A 12951-nucleotide genomic window follows, 5' to 3' on the forward strand; every position below is an offset into this window, starting at 1 on the left:
GTTTCTTCCAATTGTGTAACCTTTAGAACTCTTGAAAATTGAAAGAAAAACACATTTTGGAAAGATTTTGAAAGGAAAATGGACATGCTAATACTGATATCATCAAAATTTGTATGTGATAATTATATATATACATGTATATACTATACTTGTATATACTGTTAACTGAAGCTGTTTCAAGTTAAATTAATTTTAATCAAATGTCAAATTTAAGTAAGTGGTCCTGCGATTTAGGTCTCAGATGATGTTTAACATTTTAGCTACTTGGGACCATAATTATATAATTGATCACAGGTAATCAGCCAATGTAAAAACAGAATAAAGTTTTGGTAATGTCACAACATCAGTTGTCAACTTGAAAATATCAATGTCACATCAAGCATTGTATTTGTCTTGTTGATGTTTTATTAAAGAATAATGCATGGCTACAAAACATTTCAGCACATGCGACTTTTTGGCAGAAAATAAACTGTGAAAATTTAACTATTTCTATCAGCATAGGCAGTGAACCAAAAAATAGATAATGATGGCTATATTGAACTGTTAACAAGTTGACTGCCTCTCACTCGTACTGTTAGTGTCTAGCCCACTTTGCCGCTATGAGTTATCTCATAGCCACACCAGTGGTATTTTAGTTTCACATGTTGGCAAACCAGCACAAAAAACAAAAGTCACCTAGCATTTTTTGCTACTGCCAGGAGACGAATGCTCACTGCAGCAAAATGGGCCAATGACACTACAAGTATACTCGTGGTGCAGTCAACATGTTAAAGCAATGTGATGGACAACGGATTCTGTGAAAGGAATAAGCTCTGATCTGTGATCGTAAGAGCTTATGGAAGAAAGGTCATCAAGTGATGTTAGTCTAACATCTAGACCTGACAAAGAAAATGATATACCGCATGATACTTATACCTGTTGGCATGGCTATTGTCCTCACTGTGAATAGAGATAGTAGTTATCAACAAAAACTGACAATAACTTGATAACCACTCCACATGGCCTCTGGTGTTACTGAAGAAAGCACTTGTGTTAGTTTATTTTGACTGCATCAACTGGTATAGAGTTTGGCCATGGCAGACTGAACGAAGCCTGCACAAGATGAGCCTGAGGTTCATAACGTCCGCATTCATCTCACAAGTAAATAGGGGTGAACATTGCATGCAAAGATATTACACCCATAGAGTACATATACCACACCCTGGCCATCCCATAACCTCTTGCAGGGTTCCTCCAAGATATATTTATGACCAGAAGTTATTGTTAACAATCAATCCCTAGAATTAAGCTAATCCTATGTGTGTTAAAAATCTATGCCAGAGCAACTGATGGGTATTCTGTTAAAAATCTATGATAGAGCATCTGATGGGTATTCTTTTCTTTATATGTCACAGGTAAAGCTCTTTGGTACATGTTATTTCTAAACAAATCAGTAATCTACTTTTGAAGCCTTTTTTATAGATGGCTATTCAAACACTTTAGACATCAATTCTCACACTGGGACAATACAGCTATGAATATTGTACCTGTCTATGTTGAAGAGCTTCAGGGCAGTGTCAATATCGACCTTGGACTTGAGCCGACGATACTGGGGGTCCTGAACGATGTCCACAACTTCCTTGCTGTCAGAGATGAGACGGTTCTCTACATAGATAGATGATTATTCAATTACACAGAGCTTGTGCTGTCACTGACAAAGCGTTGATTTGGACCCTCATTTCAGTTAATGTAACACATCTATCCAGTTTGTAATTACTAACAATCTCTTGTGTGTGTGTGTATGCATGTGTGTGTGTGTGTGTGTGTGTGTGTTCACCCCAATCAGACTGAGACTAATCAGGTCTGGACTAGGCAAACCCAGTGGCTGACAGCATGAGCACTGAATCACACACAATCCATGATTCATTAAAAGACACTAACACAATATTCAACGTACAAGTGATGAACTGATAAAGTCAGAGAATAACCAGACAGAAACAAAATGAACACGTAAATTAGCTTTGTAAATAACTCTCAGTTGAAAAAATTCACTGATAAGGAATACAGATTCTTGAATGAAGCTCACCTTCAATTCCTCTCTTGAATTCCTTTATCGTGCTGTCAACATTAACAGTGTAGAACTCATGAAGTTTGTAGGGCTGAATCACCTCAGTTAACAGTACACGGTGCATTGCCTGCAATGTGACCAAGCATATTTGATCTGTTAAGTCCCTGTATTGTTAAACACAAATTGTTTTCAAACCATGTTTCAGTTGTTTATTACTATCCTTTCTTCATGCAAGTTTATTACTCACAGCCAAATCTATTGTAAAATGAAAAATGGTTTCAGGCTGAACTATATATCAGTGTATTTTGTAAAGGTGGTAGGAAAGGCTTCAGTTATCAAACTATGGTTACCTTAAGATCAAATGTGGCGATTATGTTTTACAGCAATGCTTTGCTAATTAATGTCACTAATCTATGAGACAGAGGCTGCAAACCAGACATTTCAACCTTGACAATGTACTAGGGAGCATAATGGCTGTTTGGTGTAACCTGGCTTCCATGTCCACATGCACCTGGTGAAAGTGAGTGTAGCTTCTTACATTGGGCTCTGTGTAAATTTTGGGTCTGAACCCAAATCACTTGGATCCTGGCATGACAAAGGGACAGAACTTTACCTGATTATTTGCACCTTTTTAAAAAGGTTTCACTATCTATAAATTCAGAGGCAGCCATTTTTCCCTATAATTTGTATAAACATTTACCTGGAGTTGACTTTCGCTGTCAATGGTGGAAGGGACACCTTTAGAAACCCACTTGTCCTTGGCAACCTCTACACTGAACTGATGGAATATTCGGTCCAACACATATGGTGGTATCAGATGAGGTGCATTCTCCAAATTATAGGCACATTCTGGATGCTCTAGCACCCACGGGCTGTCCTTTGAGGTGTGATTAAATACTAAATCTGTCAACGCCAGTACTTGCCAGTCATTTTTCATAGTCTCTACAAGATTTTTCACATCTTTGTATGAATACTGTTGATCATCGTTGTACACTGGGCTTAAAATTCGTTGATCTCGTATTGAGTATGCAGAATTAGATATGCCAAGTTCTTGTATTGGAGTGAAGTGTATAAGATTGTATCCTGTCTCCTTGGCAACTCGAAGTCGGTTCTCCCACTGGGAAAACGGTCCAAGGAGTTTGGTGATGACAGTCTGACACTGGATGCAGTCGAGAGTTATCTCCACATTGTCTGACCCAACATGGAGGGTCGGGTCAACAAGAAAGTAACCCTGACCATCAGCATTAGCAGGGGTTTCACTGAAATTAAAGAAAATCAGATCATTTCTATGCAGAAGCTAGCTTGCAATGTTGTATCTCCTATCAGTCCTCAAACAAGAAGACAGTGTTATCCATATATGCCCAACATCCTTGAACAAGCAACAATCCTTACACTAGAAAGTGTTTAGAAGTATCTGAACAGTAGTACACTCTTCACAGCCAATGTTCAACTGGAAATCATTATGTACCAGTACCTTTGTTACTGAGACATACCCACACATGCCAGTTATAACCTCAAAAAATGACACTGACATGCCTTCAAAGAAGAACCTAAATTTTGAAATAATGATCCGATTGTGGCCATTTATAGTGCATTGAGTAGGGAAATCTAGCTTTCGATCTGTACGCCTCGGCAGGTCCCTAAGAATATTTTACGTGGACTTTGTTTGAGAAGGGTGTGGTTTCACCGTTACATCCCTTTTCTTTTATGTGTCACTAGGGTAGAGTCTATACACCTATATGTTTCTAAGTGATATAAGTCCCTGTGATTGCTGTGCCGCTAGTGAAGAAGAACCTAAATGCCATACCTTGATTTTTGAGGAAACATATGACCCGATACCTCAAACAGAACATTTGATGCTTGTAGCTACTTGTCTTTCATAAAACCTCCAGGTCAGAATGCTGATATCTTATTGGTTCAGACACTCTTGAAACAATATCATGTATTGATACATGCAAGTGGGGAAGGGGGAGGGAAATAAATCCCAAAGAAAACAGGTTCCATATGGATTTCTGACAGTGGACAATTAATGTTTGGACACCACTACTAAAACAAAACTGCATGTTGTTTACAAGTCCCTGAGCATCAAATGACATAATGAAACTTGGCTCGCTTGAACAGGTGTTATCTATCAATTTTAAGTTTGTTCTGATCCTTTTACACTGCAAAACTGAAACAAGCTGGCAGGATCAATTTCTAGTAACCTTACTGTTAGGCGTACATTATAAGTTGTTCACTGGTCCCAAGGGTTATGGATTAATGTATCCTCAATGTTATTTTCCCTGAGCCCTCACAATAAGGCAACTAGGAACAAAAACCCAGTTTACTGGGACATCGAGCAATGGGTTATTTCCACTCTTGAAGCCCTTTGAGTAATGACCTCGAAGTAAAGTATACTGCTCCCACCTGCCGTCGATTGTGAAGAAGTAGTTGAAAGACCCAGCTATTCCCATGTTGACTTCGGCGACGACGTCATAGCGATCACTCTTCATCCCACTAGGACTCCTCCATGGCAGTTCATAGTAGGTAGTCCGCTCAAAGGCCTTGTCTTTAGATGGAGGATGGTTGCAGAAGAGGCGCACAGAAGCAGACAAAAGAGATGGACCGAGGACAAACCTGAGAGTCCATCCTGAAAGAGTAAGTGGTTGGGTAAGTGAGTGAGTGAGTGAGTGATTGAGTGAGTGAGTGAGTGAATGGGTGAGAGAACAAGTAGTTTAGTTTTACTCAGCTTTTAGCTTAATACATTATAAACATGTTGGGAACTGAACCCGTGTCTTCTGCATGAAGGCTTAAACTACTAGGCTGCTGCACACCATCCTGAAAGAATAGCCATTTTCTAAAGCATGTTAAGGTATACAAATTTTTACTAAGGACATATAATATTAAGAATAGCAAATATATGTATTGTTTTTTTTCTAAACTTACAACTTCTCTGCTTTTTGTTATCAATACTGAATACTGTGTAAACATTTTCTTGAGTGAGTGAGTGAGTGAGTAAGTGAGTTTAGTTTTATGCCACACTCAGCAATATTCCGGCTATATGGTGGCAGTTTGTAAACAAACGAGTCTGGACCAGTGATCAACAACATGAGCATCAATCTGTGCAACTGGGAACCAATGACTTCTGCTAACCAAGTCAGTGAGCCTGACTACCCAATCCCGTTAGTCGCTTCTTACAACAAACATGGGATACGAAAGACCAACATTCTAATCCGGACAGTCACTGGTAAAATATAACATCAAGTCACTACAAGAACAAAGAAAGGTACTAGAAAGCTTTTTTTTATAAAAACATATTGCATTGTATTGGTAAGTCAGTATTACAGTGAGACTGCACATGCCCTACCTTTTTCCAGTCGGTACAGAGTTGTCTCCCTGTTCTCCCCCTTGTTGAGGGTCAGCACACGGGCCTGAATCACAGGCATTGTCACACTGAAACAGACCAATCACATATCATAAATACAACTGCTTAAAGATACATGAATTATGAATCACAGGCATTGTCACACTGAAATAGTTCAATCACACATCATAAATACAGCTGCTTGAAGACACATGAATCGAAGGTATTGTCACACTGAAATGCTCCAATCACATATCAGGAATATACCTGTTTGAATACACATGAATCACAGGCATTGTCACGCTGAAATAGCCCAATCACATCTCATATATATACCTGCTTGAAGATACATGTATCAAATTAAGGCAGTAAATATGTTTATATCTGTCATGAGTTTAGGTACCAAGCATCCTTCTTGTGTCGTACTTGAATAAACACACTGTGTTGGACCCCATACTCATGCCATCAACAGTGTTCGAAATTAACTTTTTTGAGTGAGTGAGTGAGTGAGTGAGTGAGTGAGTGAGTGAGTGAGTGAGTGAGTGAGTGAGTGAGTGAGTGAGTGAGTGAGTGAGTTTTATGCCACACTCAGCAATATTCCGGCTATATGGTGGCGGTCTGTAAATAATCGAACCTGAACCAGACAATCCATTAACCAACAACACGAGCATCGGTCTGTGCAATTGGGAACCAATGACACGTGTCAACCAAGTCAGCCTGTCTGAAAACCCGATCCTTTTAGTCGCCTCTTACGACAAGCATAGACACCTTTTATGGCTAGCATGTGTTGCTGAAGGCCCATTCTACCCCGGTACCTTCACGGGTAACATTTTTTTTTAACTGATAGCAAGTACTTGCGATCTGGTTTGAAAATAGGTAGCAAAATCCCTTACCTGTTAGTAGCATTGTTTCGTAATTAATCCCTCTCTCCCATTACTGTTTTTGGCCATATGGAACTGTATTAAATATGGAACTGTATGGAACTGTCTCCTGACCCTCTCTCCACTCACCCACTACCTGTTCACTAGGGGTTCACCTCTAAAAGTCTGTGGGTCTATCTGTTTGATTTTCATCAAATCTTCAAGTGTACCTGTTTTCAGTCTACATCTAGAGTCAAGAGGAGATCTATCCTTTGAAAATGAGGGTTAATTGATGAACATAAGCGGGTTTACAAAAATATACCAGGTAGCAAGTTGTTGCTACTGTTTTTCCTTTCAGGTAGCCCGATAGGATTTTAAATAGCAAATTTGCTACCTCAAAACGTTAATCTTGAAACCTGCATCAAATTAAAAATATACTTAAACGACAATGAAAACATGGCAGATTGACTCCCTTACTTCCAAAACACAATCCTCAGTAATCAGCTTTGAGTCATTATATCATATAACTAACAAAACAAACATTGCTGGGAAGTAAAGACTAAGGTCGATCAGTCTATGACAATATCACTGTTATGATGACAAACCTTGGGACAGTCATGCCTGCAAAGCCGTTATATGGCCCAACAGCCACGATATGGTTCAAACTGGTCTTGTGTTTACAATCCATGCACACAATTCCACACATTTATCAATTTCTCTAATCTAGTTTGGATAATTGCTGATGCAAAATTACCCTTGTTTATAGTTGGTGGAATAAATGCATGAAAAAACAGTTTTAATATGGCTACCTTGAAATGATCAGAATAATGAGTACAAAATTACAGACAGTTCACTTATCATATCATCCATGCTTGGGTTCCTCAGTGATGACAAAAACATAAATGGCAGATGGATTTATGGATTATGGATCAGGGACAACTGACACATATTGCAGAGCATTATAATCCGATCAGTTTGTAAACAATAAGCAAAAGTTACATATTTCCAGATCTATTTAACTGAAGGAGTTCTTTCTATGATAAGCATAGGTTGCAAGCAATGAATCCTAGCCTTGAATAATGCAGAGATCTCAATTTAGTGGCCTCAAGATCACCATATATTGATTCTATATCAAATTCAGGCAAGAATTTGTAATGCAGCCAAAGGGTACTGATACTGGGAGTCTGTCTGTAACACAATTCCTGACTTGTCAACATGTGTATTATATCAACAGCTGTCAATTTCTCTACTAACTGTATCCCACTGTAACTGTACACCTGAAACTTATAGGCACATGCCACACTTTTCAAAGTAACAAATAATTAAGAACCAAGTTTCCTTTCCCATAGATTCAACACAACACTGTTTTCTGTCAATTTTGGAATCATAGCTTCATTTCTTCATCCAGTCCTCCTTCTCCTCCTCATCTCAGTGATGTGACCACACATTACTTGAAACAATTGTAACACTTGTTTAGCGGCAGAGTTCACTGATCTGGCCAAACAAAAGTCTTGTGATAGCACTACTGCAAGATTCACAAAGGGTTGTAAATGGTCAAACTGGGCAGTCATAGATTAAAAAAGTTTTTGGCAAAATTTACTTATGTAAAAGTAATGCTTTCAGATGACTTTGATTACATGGCAAATCAGGAGCACATACCCACTGACCTGGCCTGCCAATAGTCAAACAGTGGTGTGAAAAAATGTCACATGTTACTTCAATTCACATTATCTGTACATTATTTCATTGAGCAAAAAGTTTCCATGTCCATGTTTGCTCTAGCTGAACCATCAATCTGTAACTTGAAATCACTTTAATCACTTATCATTGGATGTTTACATAGCGAACATATCCATGCAACTAGTGCTTGCTCACGGCGGTGATATTTGTTTCCCTCGATCACTGAATGTCATATATCAATCTCAACTCCATGGGAAGTATACAACTCTTGGTGCCACTAGGCACACTGAGTTTATTGTGGCTCTCTCATCCTAATGAGGTACCCAATTCACAGCTGGGTGGACTGGGACACATAGTCACAGTACTTTGTCCAAGTTTACTTCATACTGCTGTGCCCGCAACTAGGTGTTTGCACTACAGCAAGGAATTCTTTATCCTATTTTCCATATCCTACTTACACAATTCTAGCTCTCTAGATAGGGATGCCAATAACAGTATGTACCACCATAATAATGCTGGTTCTGTTTACCAAGTATTGCTGTATTCCTGCTGAAGCTGTACTGACATCTATATAGAGACCTGTAGTCCAACATATTCACATACGGTGGCAACAATATGTTCGATAGTGTTGATCATGGCAATAGTTATTCTTATCACTTAATTCAAGTTTCACCCTTCTCATCTCTAACTTAAACACACATTGTAACCACCTGTTTGGAACTTTGAGACATGACAGTATATATGTATGTGTAGAAGTCAGCACTTTTGTCATTCAGTGCTTATACACCAAAAAAATATACTGCTGAAATTCAAAATGTCAGTTGTCAGTGTCATAAAGAAAAAAAACCCCATTAAGTATGTTTTAGAAAGTGAAGTGAGTGAGTGAGTGAGTTTAGTTTTACGCCGCTCTCAGCAATATTCCAGCTATATGGCGGCGGTCTGTAAATAATCGAGTCTGGACCAGAGAATCCAGTGATCAACAACATGAGCATCGATCTGCGCAATTGGGAACCGATGACATGCGTCAACCAAGTCAGCGAGCCTGACCACCCGATCCCGTTAGTCGCCTCTTACGACAAGCTGAGTCGCCTTTTATGGCAAGCATGGGTTGCTGAAGGCCTATTCTACCCCGGGACCTTCACGGGTCTTAGAAAGTGAAACATCCTAATTGATAAACATTAGATAAAATATCATTACTTGTTGCTTTTGTTATTTTAGGCACATGTCATGTGCTTAATACAAGACGTGCTCATAAAAAAAGCTCATACTTGTAGCAAAACGAAATGGGGACAAGAAATACAAAACACAAAATACAAGCTAATTTCAAAGTCAGGAACAAATAGTGCTGAATGTGCACTTATACCCTTCTTACTTTAACCCTAACTTTCTTAAAATTCTCAAGGATACCTTCACTTCTATACCAGGACAGCTTCCTCAGATGCAACAAATCATCAGGTCCCTGGACTGTATAACAGGAATGTGACATTAACTTCCATGAATAATATCTCAAAGATAACCTTGACCTTTGACTGACATGCCACAAACATGACATTGTCATGTGGCAGGCATGAGATGCAACCATACATTACAAGCAGACTATATAAGAAATATCTCAATGATGACCCTGGCCACTGACTAAGTGTACTCCAGGCCAAAGAACTTTTCAGAATATGGCATTTTCTATTTTGCAAACTTGTTCTTAACTGAGTTGGTATTAAAAGTTGAAGAAATGGTTTGAATTTTTTGAATATAATACATATGTAACCTGTTATAAACCCTGGGTGTACTGCAAAATGGTTTTCTACATTTCAGTACAAAGACAACAGTGCACTGGAAGTATCATAAACCTTCAGTGATGTCACTCTACTGTGTTTCCTCTCACCAAGTAAACCCCTACGTAAAGTTTTATTAGCATTCTCCAAGAAATCCCAGGGATTTTCTACAAAACTGCCCAGGTCGGAGGGATTTTGACGACAGAACTACCTGTGGATTTTCTGAATTATTGAACCTTTTTACTTGTACTTGTATAGTATAACTTTGTTTTGCTATTACTGAATATGATTGTAAAATATCACATTACTGAAACTTCCAATATATTGTGCGTATGTCTGGTTTTCAACTTGCAACACTTCAGTTACTAGTTTTATCCACTAGGCTATGAAGGGTTGCTGTGAAAAACATGATTGTCAGTATGAACCATGTGTCCCTCAAAAGACAGGTAGTGCATCCAACACACATGCAGGACACGGGCAGTGCATGCAGCCCACATGTAACTTTTGAAAGGCAAAGTATCAGCTGCCAGTTACATCCCAGTTGATTTCAACAGTAAATATGAAATACTGACATCTTATCTAATTTTGTTTTAAAAAAAAAAAGCCTCGGGAAATTGGATTTCGCTTTAACTAAAACACATGACTGATAAAATGAAATTGCTGTTTAATGACAAATGTGTCATTATAAACATTGTTCCTGAGTATTTTCCTTCTTGCAACCTTGACCTTTCACTTACTCATGAAGAGTCAGTAACAAATTCTTGGGGCCATTGGAAGAAATTCGAGGAAAAAACCCCCTGATTATTGTCATTAATTTTCTCAGACATAAGCAGACATAAGGAAAACCCCTGTTGACAGGTGTGATATTCTGAACAAATCTTAAAACAGTCTTGTTTTACACAGCTGCTAATAACTGACCATTTCTTTGAGAAACTTGAGAATCAGTTTCAGCATGCTCAACAAACGTCATAAATCTGATAAACTAAATGACAGACGAATGTTTTACATGATCCCTACATAAGAAAGATATTGAACCAAGTTTAACGTATCCATACATGAAAAATCTTACCTTATCCTAATCTGATTGCATAGACATGAACACAGGAGAGCCAAACATCTACTTCCACTGAAGTCTCACCTACACTCGAGCACTTTCCCAATAGCCAACACATTAAACCTAACAAGCACACATATATATTCCTTACCAGAGTCAAACTGGGACAAGGAACAGCTGTCCTACTAGCTGCTACAGGTCTGGCACCGACCAGCTACATCACCAGTGTGGAGTCACAGATGCTGGAGAGTTAGCATGCCCCTAACACACAACCTTGGCTCCTTCTACATGCAGTTGTTATTGCGACATTTAGATGGCCTTGTCTTGGTGGCTCAGCCATTGTCGTTTAGGAACACCGTGGCCCTGAGTGTTGTTTTAAAGATATCAGTTCGATCTTGAAATGAATAAATTATCAATGCATCTTTATTATCATTGACTCTTGTATTGAGACTGGATGAGTTTTAATATAAATTTTCATTGTTATTTTATCATTGCAGCTTAACACTTGATGCTACTTTTGTTATTATGATGCTGGCATATCTACAGATTTTTCTAATGTTTGAACAATGACTTCTGGTATCATTCACTGGCAGTAATTCTCAACGCAAGCACTTTCGTTGAAAATACATAATCAATGACAACAATTTTCATTACAACATTTACAAGAGATAATATGAGTAAAACAGGCCTGATGAAAAAAATAGTGCATGGTTCGTACAGAATTTAAAGACCAAAATTAAGGCTTTTTCAAGGCTTTTCTTGGCAACCTAACATCCATGAGACAAGCAATTATATAAGTAAACCTAATGAAAAAAATAACAAGAAGTCACCAATGTGCCCTGCAACAGCAAATACTCTTCATGAATATGTCTACTAATTATGATTACAGTGTGTCAATGTTTTGGTGTGCATAGGGCATTTTATTCAGAAATCCAAACCTACCAAAATGCACCACTAGACAACCAGACCTGACTATGTGCCAAGTTTGGTGAAGGAAAAACGAAAAGTTCTGCCTCGAAAAGAGCACAGCCAGCAATTTTAAGTCAAACTTGTTGTCATGGAAATCACAAAAAATAACATTTACAGACTGGTGTAAACATCCAAGGGGCACATCTAGGTGACATGGTGAACATGCATAGCAAGTATAATGAAGCTGAAGTTTGGGAGATCTGCTCTTGACAAGATAACATCCTCAAAGCCACAGCCAAAGTCATGTTTCCATGGAGACCATAGAAAATGAAATTCATATCTGGGTCTAATCTCCAAAGGGCACATCTAAGGATCATGCTTGACATATGTACCAAGTTTGATGAGGGTATTATGTATGATTTAAAAGATCTGCTCCGGACAAGACAACATCCTTAAAGCCACAGCTTAAGTCATGTTTCTGTGGAAACCATAAAACATAAAAGTCCCACTGGGTTTAATCCCTGAAGAGCATATCTAGGAATCATGCATGACACATGTACCAAGTTTGGTGAAGCTGGCATGTATAGTTTGGAAGATCTGCTCTGGACAAGATGACATCCTCAATCAGTTATAGTCACATAAGTCATGTGTCCACTGAAAACGCAAAAAATGAAATTCATATCTGGTCTAACCCTCAAAAGGTACATCTACGGATCATGCTTGACATGTGGTTAAGATCAGGAATAGTCTGGGAGATATGCTTCGGACAAAATGTAGCGGTACAACGTACAGATGGACAAAACTTGTTTCCATATGCCCTGCAACTTCATTTTGCAGGGGATAACAAACAAGACGTCTGAGCACTGTTAGGTTTTATCTCAAATTCTAATTTCAAAACGTGTCAACACTGCAATCTATTTTCCATGGTAATGGTGACACACACAGTAATGAAGCATGTGCGACTGGCGACATTTGGAAACAGTCGAATGATTGTATATTACTGTAAGTAAAAATAAGCCAAATTTTGAGGGCTAAAAATGTTAGTCTGCATGAACAAACAAGAGGAAACAGCTTTGTTAGTGAAGATGTCAAATTTGTAATTAAACATCACTAGACAAGATTATTTACCTTTTTAATCCTATTTTGTCTTTGCTAGGCATTGTATATGCTGGGATTGAGATTCAGTTGTACACAAGCTTTTTAGCAATCTAGTCAAAACTTACCCAGTAATATAACAGGATGAATTCTGATGCAGTGATTGGTGAAACATACTATTTGAAACTGTT

At 38.4% G+C, this 12951-nt stretch overlaps 1 protein-coding gene across 3 annotated transcripts in view; it reads right to left on the reverse strand.

Moving 5' to 3' along the window:
• Positions 1-12951, reverse strand: part of LOC137290476 (glycogen debranching enzyme-like) — a 40432-nt gene that overhangs the window by 24389 nt on the left and 3092 nt on the right. The window contains exons 1-7 of one of the 3 annotated variants that reach the window (XM_067821430.1): positions 10772-10848; positions 5394-5479; positions 4454-4676; positions 2748-3306; positions 2066-2174; positions 1527-1644; positions 916-939 (exon numbers count right to left, since the gene is read on the reverse strand). In XM_067821430.1, the coding sequence (XP_067677531.1) occupies positions 916-939; positions 1527-1644; positions 2066-2174; positions 2748-3306; positions 4454-4676; positions 5394-5472 (1112 nt within the window). In that variant the 5' untranslated portion in view covers positions 5473-5479; positions 10772-10848. Of the gene's footprint in view, positions 1-915; positions 940-1526; positions 1645-2065; positions 2175-2747; positions 3307-4453; positions 4677-5393; positions 5480-10771; positions 10849-12951 lie in introns of those variants that run through there. The other 2 variants (XM_067821431.1, XM_067821433.1) reach the window with 2 other exon arrangements.

This window comes from Haliotis asinina, chromosome 7 (genome assembly GCF_037392515.1).
Source record: "Haliotis asinina isolate JCU_RB_2024 chromosome 7, JCU_Hal_asi_v2, whole genome shotgun sequence".
Lineage (NCBI taxonomy): Eukaryota > Metazoa > Mollusca > Gastropoda > Lepetellida > Haliotidae > Haliotis > Haliotis asinina.